We start from the raw sequence: 27,700 nt of genomic DNA, 5'->3' as shown, positions 1-27,700 counted from the left end.
GAAACCATGTAATAGAAAAATCCATGAAGAATAAAACTGGATTAGGGGGTGACTTGGGAGGGGGAGGGGGAATGGGGAGTAAATGTTAATGGTCATTGGTTTATTTTGGGGGTGATGGATATGTCCTAGAATTAGATAGTTATGGTTTCACTTTTTGAATATTACTAAAAGCCACTGAATTATATAGTTTAAATGGGGTGACCTTTATGGTATGTAACTTTTATTTTAATAAAACTATTATTTATGACAGAAGAAAAGCAACTGATTATACTCTATGAAATATTCCATAATAAATTTTTATTACAAGAAAATTTAATTAACAAATTTATACATTCAACATGGTTATGCCATTTTATAAACATATAGTCGTATGTTCCATTAAATTACAATGTGCTCAGAGATAGTCAGATATCATCCTTTGGCCTCACGTGAGGTTTAGGAAAGCAATTTGTTCAGGCAAGAATTTCATCAATTAAATGGTCATGGAACTTGACTATTCATGGAGACCTAAGGCAAAGGAAAGGCGTCAGCGGGGAGGAGAAGGAGAAAGGAAGGAAACTATATATGAGGGAACCTCTGCAAACATCATAGAAGCTCACAGTTCCATTGTCATAATCCAGAAACACTCCAATCCTACCCAAAGGCCTTTGCACATACTGAATTAAGGGTGGGGAGTTTGTGGACAAAGTATAATGATTGTTCACCTTCATAGAAAATAGCAAAAATGCTTCTTCAGAATCAATAATGATATCAGTATCACTCGTCAAGATATTTTTACAGACTCCCAGAATCCAGTTCGAGGAGTGTGTCACATCCACCTCCCAGTAATGCCTCCCAGAGGTGAAGGCCACAGCTCCCCAGGCCACAAATCTTTCCACAATCTGGGGCTGTCTGGACACGTCGTGATGGTCACCTCCAAACATCACACTTGTACCATCCTCAGAAAGGCTCACATTGTGAATGGTCATTTTCTGACTCAGAACATTATCCACTGCAGAAAGAGCAAAAATGTGGTCAGCAAATGAGATTTCCACAGCCTGAGAGGCAGAGGCTCTCTACCCAATGAGTCTTTTCATTTTCCCTCCTCCAAGGAAATACAAAGCAAAGACAGCAAAGGGAGTTCAGACTAGCTCTTCTATGAAGAGTAAGAGTCATTACTATCTCACCAGCACACAGGAAGACTTCAAATCATACAGAAAAAGAAAAAAAAAAAGGGAGATATGAACTCTGTGAAGTCTGATTTAATGTCAACGTCTTGACAGTTTATTTCAGGACTCACCAAAAACATTTTCTTTTTCTTTCATTTAGAAAACTATTCTTGTGTCCTTTGTCTTTAATATGATCTAGCACGTAGATAGCACTTGCTATCATGTGGGTATTTATTGGGCTATGGTCTCTACTTACTACATTTTCAAAGGTCAAAATTTTGATAGAAATCCATCAATGAATAGTTTGGAAGCTTCTAAAAGGATGTTCTGGAAGCTTCTAAAAGGATGTTCTGGCTAACCATGTTCAAATATCCCTTGCCTTTCAGTTGTTCTGAAATTGATCTAATAGCATTACAATTATCCTGCCTAAGCTAATTTTAGTCTTTTCTGTCAATTCTTGCTGATTTTAGAAATAATAAATCTTTTTGTACAATGCATAATAAATGAGCTGGTAATACAGAACAAATTAAAAACCAGCAATGCCATATTTAACTTTATAAGAGTGAAATAAACTGAATAAACACAATATTGATGGTTACTCACAAAAGTAAATATTCTATCTCTTTATAACCACATGAGCAAGCTGGTTGCTCTCCTCTTGCTCTGCCTATGTCATATGTAACTGAATATATATCTCTAGGTTTGCATTTTCGGTAAACTATAGGTTGCAAAGTTCAGCCTTGATCTTTGTAATACGACTATACAAGCAGGAAAAATGTAACAACTTTGGGAAGTTATGTACTACCTTCATGTCAGAAAAAATAAAATAACAATAAAAGAAGGCTCCTTCCCAAGAAGTTCTAATGAAATGTAGTCCTGTTCACTGAAGGTTGACTCTTACCTCTGAAGCTGTTCAGCATGTCTAGGATTCCAGTGACAGGCCAGGAAGTGAGTTCTGGGTTCACTGGCTGAGGCTTTTGCATCTGTATCAAATCAGTCCTGTAACAAATGACGTCAGTTACATTTCAAGGTCAAAGGCTAATCACAGGACCATTACAAAAAAGCAGTTTTTAATCCAGGATATTTTGTCAGAATTCTCCTATTTTTGGTTAATTGGATATACATTATATTCTACACACTTGGGAATATAAAAAGTTACCATACTTTTTTCTAAATATAAATTACATCAAATTTCAACTCCCCCATTCTTCTCAGACTTTACTCCAGTTTTCAACTTATTGAACTTCATTCACTTCCTCTATTCCAACTCAGGTGATGCAAAGATCCTGGGCATTTTACAGAGAGCAAAAAATTCAGGCAAAGCCTTTGGGACTGCAGTCAGCAAGTAGTCATCAAGGATACGTTCAGTGTCTAAAAGGAAGAGTTCACTGAGCCCGACGTGTTTGCTCTTATCAGCCCATTAAGGGAATCCAATTCCAGCCTGGCTGCCTTGGTCCTGAAGGTCTAACTTTCCAGTGAGCACCAGGAAGCCATTAGCTCTGAGGTCCTACCTACAAGGGGGCTTGCTGTAATGCAACAGGCTGATTCAGTGCTACTCCTAGGAACAAAATCACAGCCCCTCTTCCTATTAGGGAATTTGCCCCTTTCCTGCCATTTTCACCTTCCAACTCATTAGTGTAGGTGCTTCCTCTGTGATATCTCAGAAAAATCCCTTCCCTAAGTTTTACTGTGGTGAGTCTGGAGAGGATGGGGTGAGTGGGTGGAACAAAGCCCAGAATGTCAGAAAGTTTTCAGGTATATTTGAATTCAGCCAAATGAAAAGGAAACTTCTCAGACCAAGGATCAGAAGGCCTCTAGAATCCTTTTGAAATAAAACAGAAAATAGCCAAAAAGACGATGCTAATAGATCAAAAGATGTACTGTTCGTCATCCATGTGTGAGGATTCTGCATGTATGGATTCAACCACGGATTGAATCTGTAATTTCTGTTTTATTTTATTTATTTATTTATTTAGTTAGTTTACACTAGGTCCTTGTTTGTTATCTATTTTTTTGTTAAATTTATTTTACTTATAGAATAATACATAGATAAATTCTTTTCAAAAAGTTTGAACATTATAGGTAAGCTAAAGTCTCCCTTGACCACCATTTTTTTTTTTTTTTTTTTTTTTTGCGGTACGCGGGCCTCTCACTGTTGTGGCCTCTCCCGTCGCAGAGCACAGGCTCCGGACGCGCAGGCTCAGTGGCCATGGCTCACGGGCAAAGCCGCTCCGCGGCATGTGGGATCTTCCCGGACCGGGGCACGAACCCGTGTCTCCTGAATCGGCAGGCAGACTGTAAACCACTGCGCCACCAGGGAAGCCCTGACCACCATTTTTAATCCTGATCTTCTTCCCTATGGCTTGAGGTAACCACTGTGTGTTATTTATTTTAAATATAGCAGTGTGTACATGTCAATCCCAAATTCTAAATCCATCCCTCCCCTACATTCTTCCTCCCTGGTTCTAAATGGAAAATATTCAGAAAAAAAAAAATTCCTGGAAGTTCCAAAAAGTGAAACTTGAAAATGCCACATACGTGGGAACTATTTACATAGCATTTAATTTACATTTTATTAGGTGTTATAAGTAGTCTAGTAATGACTAAAGTGTATGGGAGCATGCTTATAAGTTATCTGCAAATACTATGGCATTTTCTATAAGGGATAGTGCATCCCGGGATTTAGATTTTGGGGATGGCCTGAAAACAATTCCCCGTGGCACCAAGGAATGACTATCCAACCACTTCATCAAAAAGACAACAACTTTTCCAGAAATCAAAAGTCATTAGCGTACACTCACATTTCCAATACATTTCCCGAGGCCTGCAATGAAAAAAAAAATCACGTTAATCATGAGAGTTCTGTCCTTTTGCATCTGCTTTACTATTCTTGTTTGTTCAATAAGGTATTGTTTTTCTCATTCTCCTCTAAGGAACAATCAGAGGCTATCTTAATAACAGAACTTAAACTAAAACATGATGAGCTTCCTCAGGGCACATTAAGGAAGGAAGGAAGGAGGCCAGGAAGAGTCTGTGTAATGATGCAACAACATCAGGTTTCCAATGTCAGTCATTTCTCAGTCCTATTCCCAAGGAGAGATCTCACCATTTATGATGACAATTAAAGCAAAACAAGGAACCATATAAAACGAATTATAGAGTGCATTGAAATTGACTACCAGTTCTAAAAATTTTACCTAGACAATGGGCAAAACCTCAATGTCTTCAGTAAGTGTGGGATAATAGAGTGACAACGTATTGAGAATTACTCCAAGAAAATTAACTTTCCCCTGGTCACAGAATTTTGCTGATTTTCGATAATCTGTCTGGATAGTACTCCTGATCACACTGAAAAAATTTTGTCCTATGTTAGCTAGTGAAAGGATTAAAAAAAACCTCCCAAAGATTACCAGGCTATGAGAAATAAGGGATTGGACAAGTAAGTTAATGGGAGTCAAGGAGCATCATCCCTTAGCTGAGATAAGAGTATATGCAGGTAACATTTCAATGTCATGGCAACAGTACCCAGAATAGTACTTCTGTCTCTGAGGATGAAACCTCCCTTCTCACCTGGAGCAGCTCCAAGTCGGGCTTGTGGCACATCTCAGTCAGCTCTCTGTACATTTCTTTCAGACTTTCTTTCTGTTGAGTCATTCTGAATTCACTCTCCCTGAGTTGCTGGAGAGTCTCCTTCACTTCTTCCTCCAGCGCCTCCAGATGGAGTTGCTCCTGCTTCTGGAGAAACAGGTGGATCCTCTGATACTGAACTTTGATCATCACCTTCCTTATGGCCGCATAGTTCTGCAGAGATAGTGGATTCAAAGAATCACTCATCCTCATTCTCAACAGAAAACGTCAAACATTATTTCCTTACTGTCATCGGGAAAGCTCTTGACAAACTTTCTGCCTCACACCTCAAAGGGTCCTTCTTGTCCATCCTTTCTCTAAGTTTCTCGCCTTTTTTCCTTTTTAAATCAAGCCATCTGAGGGGGTTCCAGTTTTTCTCCCTAGGAGGATTCTTCAGGGTTCTTACTCCATCAATTATTTCCTCTCTTACCCAAATCTTGTTTTTTCTTGTTCCTTTCCCTGATTTTTCTAAATATTCTTTTATTAGGTAAACCCCATACTGTGCATCTTTAAAAATATGCACTAATTCTCCTCTAGGTACTGCTGTATTCCTCTCCTCACCTTCACAGACACACTTAGCACAATGTTGTCTTATACTCCATGTCTGAGAAGGTTTATTCAAATCTTCAAAAATGTGGCCTAGGAATACGTTTCATGCCTTGGTTTTCCCATATACTAGCACTCTTTGAACTAGTTTGTATTGGTCTGTTATAATTGTGATTACTGATGATAGGTCATTTGAAACCACTACTCTTTCCAAGGAAAAGACACTATCTTTTACCTGGTAATTTGAATTTTGCTAAAAGTCTAAGCCAGGATTATATCTGTCTCCATGCAAACAAATAGAATATTTTAATTCTTACCTCTAACAACTGAGTTTTGTTAGCTTCTTGATTCAGACTGTTTTGCATTTCTTGTGTCATTTTCCTTAAAGAGTCCATTCTCTTCAGAAGTTTCTCCTGCAAAATAACCATGAGCTTTAGCGACACAGATGATACCATAAATTCCATCCCCTTATGTATGAGCAAAGGCAGTCATTTAGAGCAGGGGTCCCCAACCCACTGGGCCGAAGACCGCTACCAGTCCACAGCCTGTTAGGAACGGGGCCGCACAGCAGGAGGTGAGAGGGGGGCGAGCAAGTGAAGCTTCATCTGCCACTCCTATGGCTCCCCATGGCTCCCCATGGCTCGCATTACCACCGGAACCATCCCCCCAACCTCTCCCTGCCCCCATTCATGGAAAAATTGTCTTCCACGAAACTGGTCACTGGTGCCAAAAAGGATGGGGACCACTGGTTTAGAAAATAGAAATCTTGAGTTTGAATGATGTGGTCAGATTTTTCCACATTAATCTAATTTGATTCTAATATGTTGAATATCAAAGTGACAGAAACATATAATGAAGAATTGGGGTGGGGGGACTTCCCTTGTGGCGCAGTAGTTAAGAATCTGCCTGCCAGTGTAGGGGACACAGGTTTGAGCTCTGGTCCTGGAAGATCCCAAATGCTGCAGAGCAACTAAGCCTGTGTGCTCTAGTGAGCCTATGCTCTAGACCCCATGAGCCACAACTACTGAGCTCGCGTGCCACAAGTACTGAAGCCTGAGTGCCTAGAGCCCATGCTCCACAACAAGAAAAGCTACTGCAATGAGAAGCCTGTGCACCACAGCAAAGAGTAGCCCCCGCTCGCTACAACTAGAGAAAGCCCACACGCAGCACAAAGACCCAATGCAGCCAAAAATAAATCAATTAATTAAAAATTTAAAAAAGAAAGAAAGAATTGGGGAAACTTTATAGATAATGGAATCTCTCATTTCCATGAGAGAAATGAAATTTCTCATTTCCTAAGAAATTGAGACTCAGATTTTTATATAACTTGACTAAGAATGCGTCAAGCTCACATCAGAAGCCAGTGTGCCTTGTGCTACCACATGCCCCAGGATACAGCAGTTCCACACGTTTGGACAATTGGGCAACAACATTAAAATGATACACTTACATGACCTACACTGAAAAATCTCCACCTCGACCATCTCCATCCCCATCAACTTCATTATTATCCTCATCTTTCTGTCTGATTTAGGAGCCTGTAGGTTCCTAACTGCTTTAGAAGCATCACCTACCCGGTATTCCTCAGCAGCCCATTGTATTGGACTGTGGCTGTGAGCTGCATGCTCTGGGGACTCAGAGCAGGGGCCACAGAGCAGGGTCTTGTCAACCTCACAGAAGAGTCCTTTGGCTTCTTTGTGTATCAAGCAGATCTGCGCCTCCAAGCTGTTGGTTTGTTTAGCTGCGTCCTGTCTGGCGAGGGAAGCCAGCCTCTTGAGTACAATATTGGTTTGGAAATCTGGCTTCTCTGATAGTCCCCTGCACTCAGGGCAGCTCTTTGGAGTCTGGTCTTCCTCCCAGCAGAGGTACAGGCAGGGACGGCAAAAGCTGTGCCCACAGTCTATGGTGACGGGGTCTATGAAGTAGTTCATACAGATGGAGCAGGTTAGTTCATTCTGGAAGGCTTGCAATGTGTCTGAATCCATGTTTCTGAAAATTCAAGACAGAATTAGAGAGGATAAGAGAGAAAGTCTTTCTTCTGCCCTGATAAGGGAAAGTAAAGCCTTTGGACAAAGTCCTGTCTGTCTGAACTCTATCTAATTTACCTATATGCTTACCCTCAGTACAAACCTAGAAATGGTGAATACAGACAGGTTCATGCTGATACAAATGATAAAATTAGATAAGAGAGTCCCTAGCAACTTTTTTGTTTAAAATAAACCATGTTCTCAGTCATACCTAAATTACATGGATGTGCTTAAAGCTTAGACCAGCGGGTAAATGGTGACTCCAGAGTTACTTTTATTAGCTGATTGGTACAGAAGCACATATATAATCTCAATCTGTCTGTCTCTCTCTCTCTCCATGACTCCATGACTGGAACCCATACTTGCACACACTTTGTCTCTATGCTAATGTTCTCTATGTCTCCTGTCTCTGAACTGACAGATGTGCTTTTCTAAAGACAAATAAAATTGTTTAGAATAATTTAAACTTAATATAATCAATGTTGGCTTTACCTTTGGCATCTTAAAACTATAAACATTTCAGTGTTTGCTTCCAACTTAAATAGCAAAACTCCTCCTTTCAAGACAAAAAAGGAAAAAATTATGTTATTTCTAGTTCAGCAAAACAATTTTTCCTGGAGTCAGTTCAGATCATCAGAGCACTTCACATTTTGAACTAGTGAATGTTCAAGCTACAACAGTAATGAGTAAAAATTAATCAGTTGTTTTTTAAAACCAAAGAAAAAATTTGAATATACATGAGGATTTTCTCTCTACACTAGAAATTCCAAAGATGTAGTTAATGGAAGCAACATCATATTCTCTTTGTTTCTGATATTTCCCTATTTGACCAATGCCACTTCTTGGGAGTCCCTATCAGTTCATTGGATCTATCCTGAACACTTTTCAAATCTACACTGCAAACTGAAGGCTTTAAAAATACAGCGCCTTTATTCTGGCATGGACATATATACACTATCAAATGCAAAACTGATAGCTAGTGGGAAGCAGCTGCATGGCACAGGTTTATCAGCTCGGTGCTTTGTGACCACCTAGAGGGGTGGGATAGGAAGGGTGGGAGGGAGACGCAAGAGGGAGGAGATATGGGGATATGTGTATATATATATAGCTGACTCACTTTGTTATACAGCAGAAACTAACACACCATTGTAAAGCAATTATACGCCAATAAAGATGTTTAAATAAAAATATATATATATAGTGCATATGAACTTTACAAGAAGATATTCTAATTCATTCAACACATTTAACTCTTATGTTCATCTGTATAAAGGCTATGAAATGTATACATTATGTTGAACATTTTAGGTGTTCTATGTGTTTCATAAATACATATGTCTGTAGAAATCTCATTTAAGACCTAAAAACATCCAATAACATGTAAGGTAATGGAATAAAAATGATTACATATGTTAATATTACAAATATCAATATATTACAATTGCTCTAGTTACAGATATTTTAAATATTAAGGTCATTTAAAAAAACTAAGACAACTACTTGTTTGCTTGGACAAAACCCAAGCAGGCTAATAAGTAAATGGAAAGGATTTGGATGAGAGAAAATAGGCATGAAGATATTTACAATCAATTCCTTACTTACCAGAGTCTACTGTGAGTGGTCTTACTTCTGGAAGGCTGCACGTCCTGGAAATCTGTGGATATCAGGGTCAACAAGAACTGTCCAACACCTGGTAGCTGCACTTTCCCTCAGTCCCCCTGAGAGAAGCAGTCACCCCTGGACAAAGTTGCCTTTTAAAGGGTTAGACTCTCCTGAGGCCACACCTACTTCTTGAGATTGGATAATAGCTTCAAAGGGAAGTGGAAAATACTGATAAGTTTACTCAGAAAGGTGTGAAAATGGTTGATTGGGTTTTCGGTATATAGAAAACCCAATCTTAGGGGGTTGAGAGCCTAAAAGAATATAGACTTCTTTTGGGGTAAATGTAAAAAAAAAATTGGTGAAAACTTTTAAACAAAATACTTTATATATGTTATATATACATCAATGTATATGTTTATATTAATATGAATATAATATAGTAATTATTTATACCATAATTATGTGAGTAACTATATTTAATACAATGCATAAAGACGACTGTTTTTTATTGAGGTATAATTGACATATAACCTCATATAACTTTCAGGTATATAACATAATGATTTGCTATTTGCATCTATTGTGAAATGATCACCATATTAGTTAACATTCATCACAGCATGTAGTTAAAAATTATTTCTTTTGTTATGAGAACTTTTAAGATCTACTCTCCTAACCACTTTTAAATATGCATTACAGTATTATTATCTGTAGTTACTATGCTGTACATACTGTAGAATATTATTTTTAACAGAAGTGCCATACTACCTGTATTTTGCTGACACCTATCACAGTTTATCAAATTACCAATGCTTACATACATGTTATTTCACTAAATTATCTATTGTTTGTTAATTGAAGCACTACTTATAAAAAAATATGGGAGCTTCCCTGGTGGCGCAGTGGTTGAGAGTCCGCCTGCCGATGCAGGGGACACGGGTTCGTGCCCCGGTCCGGGAAGATCCCACATGCCGCAGAATGGCTGGGCCCGTGAGCCATGGCTGCTGAGCCTGCACGTCTGGAGCCTGTGCTCCACAACGGGAGAGGCCACAACAGTGAAAGGCCCGCGTACTGCAAAAAAAAAAAAAAAAAATATATATATATATATATATATATATATATATATATAAATTGACCTTGTTAGAAATTTTTAAAGTGAAAATATAAAGAAGATCAATAGTTTTTGAATTTTATTTTATTTATTTTTTTAAACAGCAGGTTCTTATTAGTCATCCATTTTATACACATCAGTGCACACATGTCAATCTCAATCTCCCAATTCATCACACCACCACCCACACCCACAGCCACTTTCCACCCTTGGTGTCCATACGTTTGTTCTCTACGTCTGCATCTCTATTTCTGCCTTGCAAACCAGTTCATCTATACCATTTTTCTAGATTCCACGTATATGCATTAATGTATGATATTTGTTTTTCTCTTTCTGACTTAATTCACTCTGTATGACAGTCTCTAGGTCCATACGTGTCTCTACAAATGACCCAATTTAGTTCCTTTTTATAGCTGAGTAATATTCCATTGTATATATGTACCCCATCTTATTTATCCATTCGTCTGTCAATGGACATTTAGGTTGCTTCCATGACCTGGCTATTGTAAATAGTGCTGCAATGAACACTGGGGTGCATGTGTCTTTTTGAATTATGCTTTTCTCTGGGTATAAGCCCAGTAGTGGGATTGCTGGGTCACATGGTAATTCTATTTTTAGTTTTTTAAGGAACCTCCATACTGCTCTCCATAGTGGCTGTATCAATTTACATTCCCACCAACAGTGCAAGAGGGCTCCCTTTTCTCCACACCCTTTCCAGCATTTGTTTGTAGATTTTCTGATGATGCCCATTCTAACTGGTGTGACGTGATACCTCACTGTAGTTTTGATTTACATTTCTCTAATAATTAGTGATGTTGAGCAGCTTTTCATTTACTTCTTGGTCACCTGTATGTCTTCTTTGGAGAAATGTCTATTTAGGTCTTCTGCCCATTTTTGGATTGGGTTGCTTGTTTCTTTAATATTGAGCTGTTTATATATTTTGGAGATTAATCCTTTGTCCATTGATTTGTTTGCAAATATTTTCTCCCGTTCTGAGGGTTGTCTTTTCATCTTGTTTATAGTTTCCTTTGCTGTGCAAAAGCTTTTAAGTTTCATTAGGTCACATTTGCTTATTTTTGTTTTTATTTCCATTACTCTAGGAGATGGATCAAAAAAGATCTTGCTGTGATTGATGTCAAAAAGTGTTCATCCTATGTTTTCCTCTAAGAGCTTTAGAGTATCCAATCTTACATTTAGATCTCTAATCCATTTTGAGTTTATTTTTGTGTGTGGTGTTAGGAAGTGTTCTAATTTCATTCTCCTACATGTAGCTGTCCAGTTTTCCCAGCACCACTTATTGAAGAGGCTGTCTTTTCTCCATTGTATATCCTTCCCTCCTTTGTCATAGATGAGTTGACCATAGGTGCGTGGGTTTATCTCTGGGCTTTCTACCCTATTCCATGGATCTATATTTCTGTTTTTGTGCCAGTACCATATTGTCTTGATTACTGTAGCTGCGTAGTACAGTCTGAAGTCAGGGAGTCTGATTCCTCCAGCTCTGTTTTTTCCCTTAAGACCGATTTCGCTATATGGGATCTTTTGTGTCTCCATACAAATTTTAAAATTTTTTGTTCTAGTTCTGTAAAAATGCCATTGGTAATTTGATAGGGATGGCATTGAATCTAGATTGCTTTGGGTAGTATAGTCATTTTCACAATATTGATTCTTCAAATCCAAGAACATTGTATACCTCTCCATCTGTTTGTATCATCTTTGATTTCTTTCATCAGTGTCTTATAGTTTTCTGCAGACAGGTCTTTTTTCTCTCTAGGTAGGTTTATTCCTAGATATTTTATTTTTTTGTTGCAATGGTAGATGGGAGTGTTTCCTTAATTTCTCTTTCAGATTTCTCATAATTAGTGTATAGGAATGAAAGAGATTTCTGTGCATTAATTTTGTTTCCTGCTACTTTACCAAATTCATTGATTAGCTCTAGTAGTTTTCTCGTGGCATCTTTAGGATTCTCTACATATAGTATCATATCATCTGCAAACAGTGACAGTTTTACTTCTTTTCCAAGTTGTAGCTTTTTATTTCTTGTTCTTCTCTGATTGCTGTGGCTAAAACTTCCAAAACTATGTTGAATAATAGTGGCAAGAGTAGACATCCTTGTCTTGCTCCTGATCTTAGAGGAAATGCTTTCAATTTTTCATGATTGAGAATGATGTTTGCTGTGGGTTTGTCATATTTGGCCTTTATTATGTTGAGGTAGCTTCCCTTTATACCCACTTTCTGGAGAGTTTGTATCATAAATGGGTGTTGAATTTTGTTGAAAGCTTTTTCTGCATCTATTGAGATGATCATGGTTTTTATTCTTCAATTTGTTAATATGGTGTATCATGTTGATTGATTTGCATATATTGAATAATCCTTGCATCCCTGGGATAAATCCCATTTGATCATGGTGTATGATCTCTTTAATGTGCTGTTGGATTCTGCTTGCTAGTATTTTGTTGAGGATTTTTGCATCTATATTCATCAGTGATATTGGTCTGTAGTTTTCTTTTTTTGTAGTATCTTTGTCTGGTTTTGCTATCACAGTGATGGTAGCCTCATAGAATGAGTTTGGGATTGTTCCTTCCTATGCAATATTTTGGAAGAGTTTGAGAAGGATAGGTGTTTGCTCTTCTCTAAATGTTGGATTGAATTCACCTGTGAAGCCATCTGGTCCTGGACTTCTGTTTGTTGGAAGATTTTTAATCACAGTTTTAATATCATTACTTGTGATTTTTCTGCTCATATTTTCTATTTCCTCCTGTTTCAGTCTTGGAAGGTTATACCTTTCTAAAAATGTGTCCATTTCTTCCAGGTTGTCCCTTTTATTGGCATAAAGTTGCTTGTAGTAGCCTCTTAGGATGCTTTGTATTTCTGCGGTATCTGTTGTAACTTCTCCTTTTTCATTTCTAATTTTGATTTGAGTCCTCTCCCTCTTTTTCTTGATGAATCTGGCTAATGGTTTATCAATTTTGTTTATCTTCTCATTAGAGGAGGAAGATGGCAGAATAGTAAGATGCGGAGATCACCTTCCTCCCCACAGATACATCAGAAATACTTCTACACATGGAACTGCTCCTATAGAACACCCACTGATCACTGGCAGAAGACCTCAGACCTCCCAAAAGGCAAGAAACTCCCCAAGTACCTGGGTAGGGCAAAAGAAAAAAGAAAAAACAGAGACAAAAGAATAGGGACGGGACCTGCACCAGTGGGAGGCAGCTGTGAAGGAGGAAAGGTTTCCACACACTAGGAAGCCCCTTCGCAGGCGCAGGCGGAGACAGCAGGTGACGGAGAGGGGAAGCTTCAGAGCCTCGGAGGAAAGCGCAGCAACAGGGGTGCGGAGGGCAAAGCGGAGAGATTTCCGCACAGAGGATCGGTGCCGACCAGCACTCACCAGCCAGAGAGGCTTGTCTGCTCACACGCGGGGACGGGCGGGGCTGGGAGCTGAGGCTCGGGCTTCGGTTGGAGCTCAGGGAGAGAGGGAGTCCAGGAAAAAGTCTGGACCTGCCGAAGAGGCAAGAGATTTTTTTCTTCCCTCTTTGTTTCCTGGTGCGCGAGGAGAGGGGATTAAGAGCGCTGCTTAAAGAAACTCCAGAGATGGGCGAGAGCCGCGGCTAACAGCGGGGACCCCAGAGACGGGCATGAGACGCTAAGGCTGCTGCTGCCGCCACCAAGAAGGCTGTGTGCGAGCACAGATCACTCTCCAAGACCACAAGTTATAATGTGAATCAACTCCAGGTAACAAATTGTCTCTTATAAAATGAATAAATGCAATAATCTCTTCTAAACTGGACTAAGGTTGCCCTATTTGTGTTTCTGAGAGACCATAATATTTTTGCTCTTTTTTTTCCCCATAGTTTTTGATTTACATATAACTCTGAGTTGTCAATCACCAAGTTTAAATATTTATTTAAACTTGTTGAAATTTATTTAAAGATACGTCTATAAACTAAAGGTGTTAAAGATATATAAAGTATTGCATTTCACTACCTGTGTTCTCAATTGATTCAACACAATCATCCAGTCTATATGAAACACTTACTTTTGCCTTTCAGGTATGGTAGGTGAACCAAAACAAGATAGCTGAGGCTTCTCCCCCAGAAAACTTACTGTGTAGTTAGAAAGATAAGGCAAACACAAAACAATTTTTCAAAACATTAATCACAAGATTTAATAAAATACAACTGAAATGCTTAATGCAAAAAAGATTTAAAGAATAAAATAATAATAAAATTTTTATAGAAATATAATCTGAACCATATATGTATTTTTAAACTTCTTAGTGTCCACATCATAAAAGGTAATTAAAAACATTTGAAATGAATTTCAATAATATACTTAAATATATTCAAAAATTATCATTAAAAATATAAATAATATTGAAAATATTAATGAGCTATTTTACATTCTTTTTTCTATACTAAGTTTTTGATGTCCAGCATGCATTTCATACTGACAGCACAGCTCAATTCAAACTAGTCACATTTCAAGAGCTTGATATCTACATGTGGCTACCCTATTAGGCATTATGTAATTAGACAAACCACCTATTACATGGGAGACACATTGTTTTCAAATCCTCAGGTGACAGAACAATTTCAAGCAGTCTTAGGAAAAGAGGGTGGATTGGAACCCACTATCTCCAAATTCCATAGCAATAGATGAGCATTATAAACAGTCTCATGATAATTTTAGAGGGAAAGTTGTCAAAATCAGCCAGTCTGTTTGCTTTGTAAGAGAGGACTAATTGGCATCTGTACTTGGCATCTTAATGTCCACCAGTGAAGTTCTTTATTTTCTGGATACTGTGAATTGTATTCTTTAGGCCTTTTGTAGAATTTCCAAAGACTAGACTTTTCTTAGGATATTGTACGTTAGAGAAGATTAGGTTATCTTAGGTGTAAACACAAGCTCAAATCATTTTGATTGGATTTACACAATGGCCTAATTTATTTTTAAGGAAACATCTACATGTTCCTGCAGTCCTCAATCCAAGGGACAGTGATTGCTCCATATATCTGTAATTCTTATATTCTGTTTTTTTAAAAATAATTATTTATTTATTTGGCTGTGCCAGGTCTTAGTTGAGGCACACAGGACCTTCCTTGTGACACGCGGGCTCTTAGTTGCGGCACGTGGGGTCTAGTTCCCTGACCAGGGGTCGAACCTGGGCCCCCTGCATTGGGAGTGTGGAGTCTTAGCCACTGGACCACCAGGGAAGTACCTGTAATTCTTATATTCTTTAAACTTCTTTTCACCTTTTACTAGACAATACTTCATTGCTCCAATGCTATTGTAATTAATCATTCTTTACATTAACTTTCTCTGTTTATGTTTCTGTGTGGTTTCTCTGTCTTAACTGAATGCTAATGCATAAGTGTTATATCAATGCAAGGGAATGCTCTATGTCAGTGGACTCTAATGACCTACAGCCACAATAATACATGGATGAAATGTCAAAAGTGAGTGAAAAAATCAAGTCCTAGAAAAATATACATGGTACAATTTTATTTATAAAAATTCTAAAAATACACAACAAATAACAGACTGATGTTTTCTACATGTGCAGTGACAGGAGTAGTTTTGTAAGTGCTGAATTAGACATGACTCTCTGATAATGCCACATAAGTGTATTAAAATTTTACTCTGTTCTTAATTTCAACACTTAGTCCAACTTCAGAATAACTTTCTATAATTACAGAATAAAAATCATCCATCTTTCTTATTCGATCTATATGGAGAAGAAAAAAGAATGCCAAGGTGGATATATGTATCTATCTGTATCTATATATGTATATATATGTACATAACTTTATTTTTCAGTTTATCTGTACATCCAACATGATTCTTTCTGAGTGATACATCATACTAATTCAACGTGTTCCCCAAAGAAACTTCTTAGGCTACTTCTCTCAGAGTCCCTGCTGCAGCCTGCACGGTGAAGGCTGCAATAGAAATGTGTCTCTTTACTTCTTCCCAGGCCTTGGAAGGATCCACCTTGTTTTCAATATCAAACAGAGCATCGAAGATCCCTGGGAATGACTCCCCCATATACTTGTTGTGGCTGCTTGGAGCATAGATGACATGTCTGTTGATAAAAATAGTTTGCTATCAGTTGCTCGAATTATATATACAAGGGAAAAAACAGGGACATTCTACAATTCGTGGATTGTATAATTCTAATTGCTACTTGTCAACTAAATTTACAAGTTCAATCTCCAAAGACTAGTCTATGAAATATGTGGCAATTAATTATATTTTGACTTTAGACAGATGACTTAAAGTGGCTCAGAGCAACAAAAATGATGACAATGATAGCAACAACAGCTTGTCACCTACTATGGATCACGCTTGGCATTCAATTATTTACCTATCATTTTTCTAATCCTTGAAAATAAACTCTACAGAGTTGAGATTATCATTTCAAAGAGGAGGAAATTGAGGTCTGGGCGATGAAGTGATCACTCTCAAGGCACACTGCAAGAAGTGATGACTTCAAAATACCACTCTATCCTCTGAAATGTAGCACAACTGTGATTATAGGGTTTCATTTGTGACCAGACAACCTATCATTGTGTTTTCCTCCTATTTAAAAAAGAAGTCATGTTATAATACCTAGTGTCAAGCATGAAGAATCATTCAAAACAGTTTTATAACATTCAACATGACCTAGGAAGAAGGTGATGTTTTTACTGAAGGAGCTTAGCCAGTGCATGTAACAGCCCTGGAAGAGAAGGACAAGTTCCATAGTAAAGAGGTAAAGAAGGAAAGGAACATGATTATGCCACTAAGGGGGATCCATTCACCCTGTCTGGATGATGCCCTTATGCCCAATTCCAATTCTTTCATAGATAATCCCTAAACAGAAAGATGAGGTCGTTTCTGGCTGGTCAATGATCTAATTCTTTCTGAATACTTAGTAAGATCAACCTGGGGACAGTTGGTGTTTATCAGAAATAATTATAATTGTCAAAAATTAGAAAAAAACTAAATGTCAACATTAAGAGATAGAGTAAATAAATATATATTTATTATGCCTTATGTATATGCATAAATATACATATATTCAAAATAAAATAAGAGAGGGGCTAAAATTATGTATACCAAAGGACAAACATGATTTTATATCTGACAAGTAGAGTTGGGGAGATTTTTATTTTCTACTTCTGACTTCCTGGGTTTTCTAAATTTCCTGCAATGAACATATACTCTTTTATACATAGAAACAAAAAAGATAATAAAATAAAGATCTGTAGTAATCATATTACATTATATAAATAAATAATATATTTATCATTTACTACATATATTTTGGAATTTTTTATATGCTTGCAAGAAATCAACTATATTTTTCCCACAGGGCAAACAATAAGAAAAAAATTATATTAAAATAAAGAGTCATATTTTTACCCTTACCTATAGAAAGGCCTGTCTGGTAATCCTAAAGGATCAATAAATGCTCGTTCCAAAAACATCAGTTGATCATTCATAATTCTTAATAATATTTGGCTGGAAAAGGAAAGGAATACAGTTGTAGCTTCATGAAAATATGTGCACTACTCAGCAAACTAAAAATTCAAAACAAAACTAAACACAGCTAATATATTTTAACTTCCTATAACATGCAAATTAAGAACAGTAGCATGCATAGTTACATTTTTTTAAATCCTACAAAATACTACTCTGCTGAGGCTTATAAAAGGACCGAAAAAGTTCAATGTGCCCATGGAAAAAATATATAGTAATTTTTATTTATATTGAAATAATTAATTGATAAACCTAGGTATTCAAATACAGGCAAGACTTTTTTCACCTTAAATCTCATAAAAATCTGTTCATAGAAGTCATTTCAATATTGAAATGGAATAGTCTATTAATGTTTAGTAGGGTACCTGGGGAATTATACATATTTACCAAATGACAGCTAATAATATTTTTATTATTATTTTTAAAGATAAACCTATCATGAACAAAAGGGGTGGTGCTTATTTCACCCTTTCAACAACATTTGAATGCCTGTTATGCATCAGACACTTCTGGCTTTCACAGAGCTCACATTCCAAAGTGTGTGGGACAGCGTTACTATAATAAAAATGACTCAATACAACTGAAAATTTACCAGCAAGCCTGGAGTAGGGCAACAACGTTATTAAATTCAACCTATTAAGTCTGTCATAATGAGAAATAACCATTACCATAAGGAATCATAAGTTACTTTATATAAAAATTTATCTTAGTTTTGTTATTTTTTAGATTTAATAATAAAACAATGTGCCCATTACTATTCTGAATGTTCATAAAATTTGTTCTTTTTAATCTTCAGAGCAGTCCTCCAAGTTATGCAGGATAATAGCCCCGTCCCACAGATGAGATACTCAGATTCAGTAGATAAATGACTTGCCCAGGTTCACAACTAGAAAGTTTTAGAGTGAGTAGTAGCTCAGTACTATTCCTTCAACTGCACTGTGTTGACAACAGGAAGACAGACTAATTAAAGGCCCCACAGATTGGATTTGAGCTATTTTCAACATTCATTTATTTAGCATCAAGAACTCAGGTTTTGCGATAGTATAAAGGTAAACTGGGCATACACTTTACCTGTGAGCAGTTCTCATAAACTAACAAAGGCGGCAACTGAACGAACCATAATTTCAATAAGACGCTACAGGTTTCCGAACCAAATTCATAAAGCATTGCTACAAACACAAAAATTCATGTGGTTACGCACACACCCCATTTGGATGTTCCTTGTACAGAGCAGGGTTCAATCTGAAATACCCCTGGGAGGTAAATGCTCACAGCATCAGATGTACGTAAACAGGATCTATTTCCACCAGAAGCAGGCTGGCCTCCCTAGGGTTGGAGGAGGTAGGTCTTGAGGTTGAATACTATGTGAGCATAAAAGTACCAGGGAGTCAACACTCTGTATCCTTTGATGGGTTAAGGGATTGATTTAAGAAAAGCAGGATTCAAGAAGTGTCTCTTCCTCACATTTCAAAGTTTTGGTTGAGAAATTCAACATCTACTTTAATTTACTTTAGCCAGCATTTACTCATATTATGTACAAGGCATGGCTCCAGGTGTTTCAGGATATGTACCTTAACTATCATTTAGAGATGGTAAGACAAATACAGAAATACTCAAGGAAGTGAAAGCTCAGTGTCCTGGATTACCATACCATGCCAACAGCAGTTCTCCACAAGGAAGAAACGTCATTTACTTAATGATAGAAAATCAGCTTAATAGACTATATGGTGCTTGGCATTTCTCTAAAATTTATTTATAATTGTTGATTTTTTACTCACATAAAAAATTTGGAAAGAATTGTAAAGTATAAGAAAAAAAAAATCTTCCTATTCACCCAAGGATAACACGATTATCATACTAATTGGTTTTCTGTAAGATTTTCTCTATATTCGATAAAATATTATATATGTACAATCTTATGACCTTTTTGTTTGCTTAACATTTTATTACAAATATCTTATTATACTTCCTTTATAACCATCAGTGTTAATCTTTACAAAATGTTTAAATGGGTGGACATCTGATTGTTTAGTAATTTCTGTCCTCATAGGTATGAAGGCTGTTTTGAATTCTCTGGTATTATAATTTGTAACTTTCTCTGAGAAGCCATTTTATTCCCTCAAATTTGAGACTCTTTCCTGAAGAAAAAAATTCAAGAAATAGAAATACTATGGCAAAGTGTAAGAACCCTGTCATGGCCCTAGAAACTTTAACAACATGTATTTATGATTTTTAATAGTTTAAAGCAATTCACAATGCTATCAGAAAAACAAGAGAGCATCTGCTTCAGTGTACTGACTGTAGCAATGTGTACAAACAAGTTTTAAATTGCTACTCATTTGGTATGAAAATAGTATGACATTATTTTCATTTGTATTTTTGAATTATTAGTAAATTGACTACTACATTATTTTCATTTGTATTTTTGAATTATTAGTAAATTTGAATTTTTTTTATCTGTTTCTGCACAGGTGGTATCTTCTTTTTGAATGATTTCTCTTGATGATGTCTAGTGCCAATATTTCCAACTTTGTTCTTTTGATTTTCTTATCAATTTTCAAAAAAAAGTATTTTTATTATATCTATATTACCCCCCTGTCCATATTTTCTGGAAAAGAGTTTTTCCAGTCTTTTATCTTTGATCTGCAGTATCGGTTTCCATATTATTAACCATTTTAATATTCTCAAATCTGATTGCATTGTTATATCTAAACTTGGAATCTCACTTCCAAGATATTTCAATTTTTACTAAAAATTTCTTCTATCCCTGTTGTTTATTTTTGCATAGAATGTGAAGTGAGATTTTTTTTTTTTTTTTTTTTTTTTTGCTGTACTTGGGCCTCTCACTGTTGTGGCCTCTCCCGTTGCGGAGCACAAGCTCCGGACGCGCAGGCTCAGCGGCCATGGCTCACGGGCCCAGCCGCTCCGCGGCATGTGGGATCTTCCCGGACCGGGGCACGAACCCATGTCCCCTGCATCGGCAGGTGGACTCTCAACCACTGCACCACCAGGGAAGCCCCAAAGTGAGATTTTGAATTCACTTTTTTATCAATTCCTGAAAGAGCTTATACAATATTATTGTTGAATACCTTTCTTTCTCATTTGACTTTAATGTATCCTTCATTACAAATACATCCTTATATATCACTGGTCTATTTTTTGTTCTGTCTGCTCTTTGCCTTTCTATGTATTCCTGCATCAGGCTCTAAGGATTTGATATTTGTATCGTCACAATATTTTTAATATATAGTAGATATTCACTCTCAAAATTCTACCTTTAAAGAATTGTCCCTAACATTCTCTTTTTCTCCAGTCTTAAAATTTTGTTCATATTATGTTTTACTTTTGTGATTTTACAAGAATTAATCCCAAATGCTTAACATCTGAAAAAAAACTAATGGCTTTACCTTATTTGCTAGTCTGGATATAGAGAATTTTTCTAGGTGGAAGTGGAGATTAGGAGCTCTTTGTGTGGGTAATGACATTAAGAAAAGGGAGGAAGAAGGTGTGTTTTGGGAATAGGAGAGCTTGGTTGAAATATGATTTACAGATGTTGAAAGAACAGGAGATAAAACTGGAAAAAGATGGGGACACACAGTGGAGGACCTTCAATGTTAAGGTGGAAATTTTGTAACTACCACTCAGTTGGTAGTAAAGAAGTTACCAGCATTTCTCAACAGCACATATGCCACTCAGAATGTCAAAAATATCTCTTTGAGAGATATTGCAGCCCTGTATAGCCTGTTAGAATGAAGAGAAAGAAAGCAGAAAAAAACTTTCCAAAGATACTTCAACAACAAAGATGTCAGCTAGTATTTCTTTTTCATTATAGCTATTACATGCAAAACTTATATCTATATATATACAACGTACTTGTTTTTGTCCAAGTCTTGGAGTCTCTCACTGAAGTTAGAAGCAATTTCTGTAAAATTCTTCACTGCAGAAAATAGTGATTCTGAAATAGAAATGAGGACCTAATGGCATTGTTCTATAGTTTAAGCAAAGGAAACAATATAGAAGGTTGTTCTCTTTTGTATTTAACAAGGTATTTATACTTTGTTTATTGCAAGACAGGCATCAATGAAATGGAAGATACATTTATATGCATAAAATATTTGACCATATGGAATAGCAATAAGTAATAAATGGGCCTAAGGTAGATCATTACATTTTAGAGATTAATAGAAACATACAGACTGTGAATTTTGAAAAAGGAAGGGTATCATACCAAATGACACATTGTATGTTTTCATTTCTTGTGGGTGTTTCATTGAAATATTGTAGATTTTATCAGCATACTTTCTTAAAACGACAGCATAATCTCGACAGTCAAAAGGGAGCACCATGGAATTGGCTAGTTCGAAGACGATTCCTCCTCGAACCTGAGCCACAGCAAGGTGATACTTAAAAGCTGGATCATAAAACTTTTCCACTAATTCATATGTTTCATAGACACTGTGATACAGTGGATAGCTGCTGAATTTGTTTGTTGCCTATAAAAAAACCCGAAAAACAAAATATATCTCTCATGAGATAACTTATATAAAATGCATAGTATCATAGATACTGTTAATATTAGTAAGACTGTTTCTGTCAGCAATGAATAAAGGAAAGTATTTAAGTACCTCAATAAGCCACTTACTAAAGGGTTAATATAATATTAAAACCCACCCCAGGTTTTCACCAGTTAAAAAGTATGTGTATATAACATAAACAATACTATGAAAAGTACCTTGGAAAAAACCTAACATTCTTGCCTTTAAGAAAACAAGAGATGTAATAGAAATATTTCTGAAATAAAGACAAGATAATGTTGCATTTGGGTGAAAACAATTTAAGAAGACAGAGAATCATTAGAAGCAAGGAAATAAGCATGATACAATATTATATAGGGCAATGCTGCAAATCGTTTAATGACTGAAATTCCATGAATAACTTTCTGACAAGCAGTGTGCTGAAAAGTAAAGAGTGAACAGTGAGGATTTCAGCAGTAGATCCAAAATCTCACTAAGTAAAGAAGTAATGCTCAGACGGGTATAAAAAAAACAAGAACATACACAAAAGGCAAGAGAGAACAACTTTTCAAATTCTGAGTTGCTGATTTATGCCTTTTGCCCATTGTTTAGATGCTTATTCTTTTTTTTTTTTTAACTGATATAACAAAACATTTTATATAGTGGTGCATTGAGAGTGGGACTCTGGAATTAGCCTGCCAGAGTTTGAATTCAGGCTTCATGGCTTATAACCAAATAACTCTGGGAGGTTATTAACCCAAAAGTTATTAACCTTTCTTTGCTGTAGTTTTCTCATAAGTAAAATGTAGATAATATTAACATCTACCCTCATCACCAGCCCCAATGGTAAGAGATTATAAAGATTTTCTGTCTGGGGAGAATAACTAGCCCAAGACAAAAGACCTATAGATTCTCTGCGTTAGTTGGCTCCCAATGAAGCAACAAGAACACGCATTCTCAATCCCTCTCTTGTGAGGCCCCCCCTACAAAAAGCACCACATACAGGGCTTCAATCAGCTTTTTATGGTCTCACTCCCAAATAAGATACATTGCCAAAGAGGACCAGACATTTGAAGAAAGTCTTTAACTTGAAAGATACAGACCAAGCACACAAACTAAAATAAAATCAACCCACGGTAAGGAGGTACTACGGGAATGGAGGGAAACAATAAAAAAGAATGAATGAATGGCAGAGTTGAGAAAAATATCCCAGAATGTAGAAAAAGACACAGATAAGAACACAAAAGAACAGATAAAGACATTGGAAAATAATGCTACAGATGCTAAACAAATTAATAATGGTTTGAGAAAGAGGAAAGAGGGAATAATCAAAGAAAAAAACATTTCCTACACCTACAATACATAGGTTTCCAGAACAAAGAGTCCACTTTGTTCCCAGCTCAGCGTATTAAAAAATGGCATAATACACATGTACACCAAGGGCAACACAGTCATAAAGAGAAGATACTAAAATCTTCCTTTTAAAAAAAACCAGAGGTGGGACTTCCCTGGTGGCGCAGTGGTTAAGAATCTGTCTGCCAATGCAGGGGACACGAGTTCAATCCCTGGTCTGGGAAGATGCCACATGCCACGGATCAACTAAGCCCGTGTGCCACAACTACTGAGCCAGTGCTCTAGAGCTCCCGAGCCACAACTACTGAAGCCTGCGTGCCTAGAGCCCATGCTCTGCAACAAGAGAAGCCACGGCAATGAGAAGCCGGCGCACCACAATGAAGAGTAGCCCCTGCTCACCGCAACTAGAGAAAGCCCGCGCACAGCAACAGAGACCCAATGCAGCCAAAAATAATAAATAAATAAATTTATTTAAAAAAACAAACAAACAGAGTCAAGAGATCAAGGAACAAGGGACTTCCCTGGTGGCACAGTGTGTAAGACTCTGCACTCCCAATGCAGGGGGCCCGGGGTTTGATCCCTGGTCAGGGAACTAGATACCACGTGCATGCTGCAACTAAGACCTGGTACAACCAAGTAAATAAATAAATTAGATAGAAAAGAAAGAGATCAAGGAACAAACAACATCTCTCAACAGGCAATGAAGCAATGAGTTCAAAATTCTAAGGGTACAGAATTTTCAAGCAAAACTTTGTGCCCAGTCAAATTATTGAAGAATTTTGTGTAGTATAACAGACATGCAAGGTGTTTAGCTGTCATTCACCCTTTTCAAGAAGTGCCTGAAGGATGTGCTCCCAAAAACGTGGAGAGTAAATAAGAAAAAGGAATAAAAATCTGGGAAACAGAAAATCCAAACTACGAGTGAAATGAAGATTCTCTCAGATTTCTTAGTGAGGGAAAATTTCACAGCCAAGAGCTGTGCCACAGGCAGAAAGAATAACCAGAGAACCCAGAGGAGCAGAAGAGCCCCAACGGGAAAAATGGAGTCTGCCAGTTCACCTGATGTGTTTGAATATACTAAGAGTTTGAGGTGAGTTAAGTAGGGATACACGGAGGAAAAAAATGTCTTCTAATCAACAAGGGTAGCACAACTATATATTGAAAAAATGCGATGAGGGAAAGTATTTGGGGGTTGGTAGAAGAAGTGATATAAGAGAACTGAATGTCTAGCTTTCCCAGTAAGAAGTAAATGGATAAATACCTAAAACTGAAAAAGAAAGAAATAGCAGCAGAAGCATATTATTTACAAACATGCAGATTGATATCAGAAGAAACCAATTAAAATACTGAAAGAATTTCAATTTGATGAACATAATCAGAGATGGAACAAGCACGGTGCTTAAGTCGCTTTTTTTGATCAGAATTATTTGTTTAGCTAAAATATATTCATAACTAACCATGAAGAACTCACTGATAGACTTACCCAATCTTTAGTGTACCGTGCTCTGCCTGAAGCAATTCCAAGTCTTTGGAAGAACACTTCAAAATCATTACCAGATCCTAATTTGCTAATCCTTTTAGGGATAAAATACAGGATTATTTGAGCAACTTCTTCACTGAGTACAGATCAATATTAATTAAACTAATCTCCACTCAATACTATAAATATAATTTTTAGATATATTGCGTTGGATATGTTTTAGATATAAGCAGCAAAAAAAAAAAAAAAAAAAGTGGGGGGGAATGTCAATTCTGATCACAAAATATCTACTTCCATAAGATTGTTTTAGGGAGAGGTGACCATTGTTCTTTTGGGTTTCTGGATCCAATTCCAACCTGTTTGTGTGTGTGTTGTCGGTGGGGGGGGCAGTTCCCCACACCAACAACAAGCGATTCTCCAGGCCATCAGCGGGGTATTCTACAATTCAACTCAATTCTGACATTGTCCACCCAGAGATAGGGTCAGGTCCCACACATTAAGGGCTCAGTCCCAAGAGACTGTTCCCCCCCAACACACAACCACCACCAGTGCTTCTGACCAACTGGCTGTAGATGGGAGGTTCCCATGAGCCCCTCCTTGGGTTTGCTAGAGCTGCTCGTAGAACCCAGAGAAACATATACTTACTAGATCATCAATTTATTATGAAAGGTTATAACTCAAGAGCAGCCAGATGGAAGAGATGCATAGGACGAGGTATGGGAAAGGGGTCAGCACTTCCACGCCCTCTCCGGGCTCACCGGACTCTTCCAGCACCTCCACGTGTTCACCAACCAAGAGGCTCCCCAAACCCAACCCTTTTGGGGTCTTATGAAAGCCTCATTCCATAGTCATGATCAATTAAGTCATTGGACATTGGTGACTGAGTCAACCTCCAGGCCAGCTCCCTTCCTGGGAGGTTGAGGGTCAGACTGAAAGTTTCAACCCTCAAGTCATTTGGTTGGTTCTCCTGGCAACCAGCCCCCACCTTAAGTGGGGTCATATCACCTCATTAACATAACAAAAGACACCTTTGTCCCTCTCATCACTTAGAAAATTCCAGGGGTTTAGGAGCTCTGTAAGAGATCAGGAGGACCAAATATGCACTTCTTATTATGAATCACAATATCACAATTGTATGTTGCTTTTTTAGAAAAAGATTATTGAAGTTGGAAAATATTTTCCTTCACTAACTTTTTTTATTACCTATATTTGTTGTACATGATAAAGTTAAAAGAATCAGATAACTCAGATTTAATTCCCATCCTTAAAAGTTTAAATTATTTATATTGTTACCTTTAATCTCAAACTACTGAGATATTTATTCCTCTTCCCGTGCTTGTGAAGACACAGCTAAACCTGAAACGATGCCTATATTCTTCTTATAACATTATGCAGTTAACAAAACACTTGTTAACTGTATAATGTTCAGAAAAAAGAATCTTTATACAGTGATGAGAGGACAGACTTAGGTGCCATGTGTATATATTACCTACTCAAAAGCGAACCATATTTTGATGGCCTACAGATTTAATTTCAAAACACACAGCAATATTTTGTAAGCAGATAGGGTAGGGGGTCCCTGGAGAAAGAGAACTATGCATGGCTTTCTTGACATAAGACAACTCATTTTTGGCCTAAGCCATTTTGCGGTAAAGGCCTGACCACAATTCTTATCCTTGAACTGGTCTCAGTCATTAATGATCTTAAGGCAGCAAGAGAATTTAGGAACAAATGACTTATCAGGCAAGAGAAGTAACAATAGCAAAGATAATAAATCAGTTGTAAAGACTCCCAGTTCTGTTACAATGGTAAAGATTAGCCTGAAGAACATTCTTGAGCTGTTTTGCAGAATTTGGATCCCCTTGAGCACTCAACCCCCAGATCAGCTGAAACCTAAGGAATGATGATGTTGACCCTTTCTGAACTCAATCAACTGAAGTTTGGACTCTGTCAAACTTTGCCCCAATTCTATACTGAATTCTCCTCTGCTCAACCCCCCTCATGAATATGTATGTACCCTTAACTTGAAACTTCCCCCATTTTGCTGTCCAGGGAGACACTGCTTTGGAAAAGATCCCCAGTACTCTCCTTACTTGCTGCAAGTAATACATCCTTCCATCTAGTGCTCTTTGGGTTGGTTGTGCCATTTGGCTGACACCCACCAGGAGGCAGACCCAGTTTTTGGGTAACAATTTTATTTGTAAACCTAAGTATCACTTTTTCTTTAACAGATATAAGAGAATTTTAAATTAAATTTTTATTATTTGTTGAAAGAAACTACCCTTTTATTTTCAACACAATTCCATACTGAATTTAGTAAAGAGTTTTCTTTGTTCACCTGGGCAAGCCACTGAATTCGGGTGAAGGGCTTTTTTCATTCCAGCTGTCAAAAAGGGATTTACCTTCAAAACCTTCATCAGGACTTTGGAGCTACACAAGTTAAAAGGAAAAAAAAAAAAAAAAAAAAAAGAGAGAGAGAGAGAATACTTATAAATCTATTAACCAGGGAATGAGTAGCCAAATTATATTCAGGAAAATAAGGAATGCAATTCATACATTAGCAGTCATTAAGAATTACAACAATGAGTTTCTCACAATATAGGAAAATGCTCATGTTATTATATATAATGCACCTATTATAAAAAAAAAATACAGGGAGTGTATGGAAAAGAAAGCTATACCAAATTATTACCAAGCCATTGTATTCAGACGAATGGTCACACTGTAAGATTTTTTTTTTTTTTGGTCTATTTTTCCAAATTAAGGGA

General features: G+C 37.1%; 2 protein-coding genes across 3 annotated transcripts in view; both read right to left on the bottom strand.

Moving 5' to 3' along the window:
* Positions 1 to 497: 497 nt before the first annotated feature.
* LOC132429000 (tripartite motif-containing protein 64-like) lies at positions 498 to 7,306 on the bottom strand. Its single transcript, XM_060017206.1, has 5 exons — positions 6,896 to 7,306; positions 5,639 to 5,734; positions 4,699 to 4,949; positions 2,050 to 2,150; positions 498 to 991 (listed from the first exon to the last, which is right to left on the bottom strand). Exons 1-5 carry the CDS (start codon positions 7,304 to 7,306, stop codon positions 498 to 500), a joined length of 1,353 nt encoding a protein of 450 aa, XP_059873189.1.
* Positions 7,307 to 14,255: 6,949 nt separating this feature from the next.
* FOLH1 (folate hydrolase 1) overlaps positions 14,256 to 27,700 on the bottom strand; it is a 65,479-nt gene continuing 52,034 nt past the window's right edge. The window contains exons 14-19 of one of the 2 annotated variants that reach the window (XM_060017207.1): positions 27,271 to 27,362; positions 24,936 to 25,026; positions 21,814 to 22,078; positions 21,459 to 21,540; positions 17,475 to 17,567; positions 14,256 to 16,146 (exon numbers count right to left, since the gene is read on the bottom strand). In XM_060017207.1, the coding sequence (XP_059873190.1) occupies positions 15,957 to 16,146; positions 17,475 to 17,567; positions 21,459 to 21,540; positions 21,814 to 22,078; positions 24,936 to 25,026; positions 27,271 to 27,362 (813 nt within the window). In that variant the 3' untranslated portion in view covers positions 14,256 to 15,956. The remainder of the gene's footprint in view (positions 16,147 to 17,474; positions 17,568 to 21,458; positions 21,541 to 21,813; positions 22,079 to 24,935; positions 25,027 to 27,270; positions 27,363 to 27,700) is intronic. The other variant, XM_060017208.1, reaches the window with a different exon arrangement.

This window comes from Delphinus delphis, chromosome 8, assembly GCF_949987515.2.
Source record: "Delphinus delphis chromosome 8, mDelDel1.2, whole genome shotgun sequence".
Classification (NCBI taxonomy): Eukaryota; Metazoa; Chordata; class Mammalia; order Artiodactyla; family Delphinidae; genus Delphinus; species Delphinus delphis.
This window is presented reverse-complemented; position numbering and strand designations above follow the sequence as displayed.

What these genes read in the sequence shown, in the direction of transcription:
- LOC132429000 (XM_060017206.1), bottom strand. Translation starts at nt 7,306, where the DNA reads ATGGATTCAGACACATTGCAAGCCTTCCAGAATGAACTAACCTGCTCC. An exon ending in GGGCTGCTGAGGAATACCGG is followed by an intron (nt 5,735 to 6,895) that starts GTAGGTGATGCT and finishes GTTATTTTGCAG; the next exon opens with GAGAAACTTCTGAAGAGAAT. An exon ending in CATGCTGAACAGCTTCAGAG is followed by an intron (nt 992 to 2,049) that starts GTAAGAGTCAAC and finishes CTCTTTCTGCAG; the next exon opens with TGGATAATGTTCTGAGTCAG.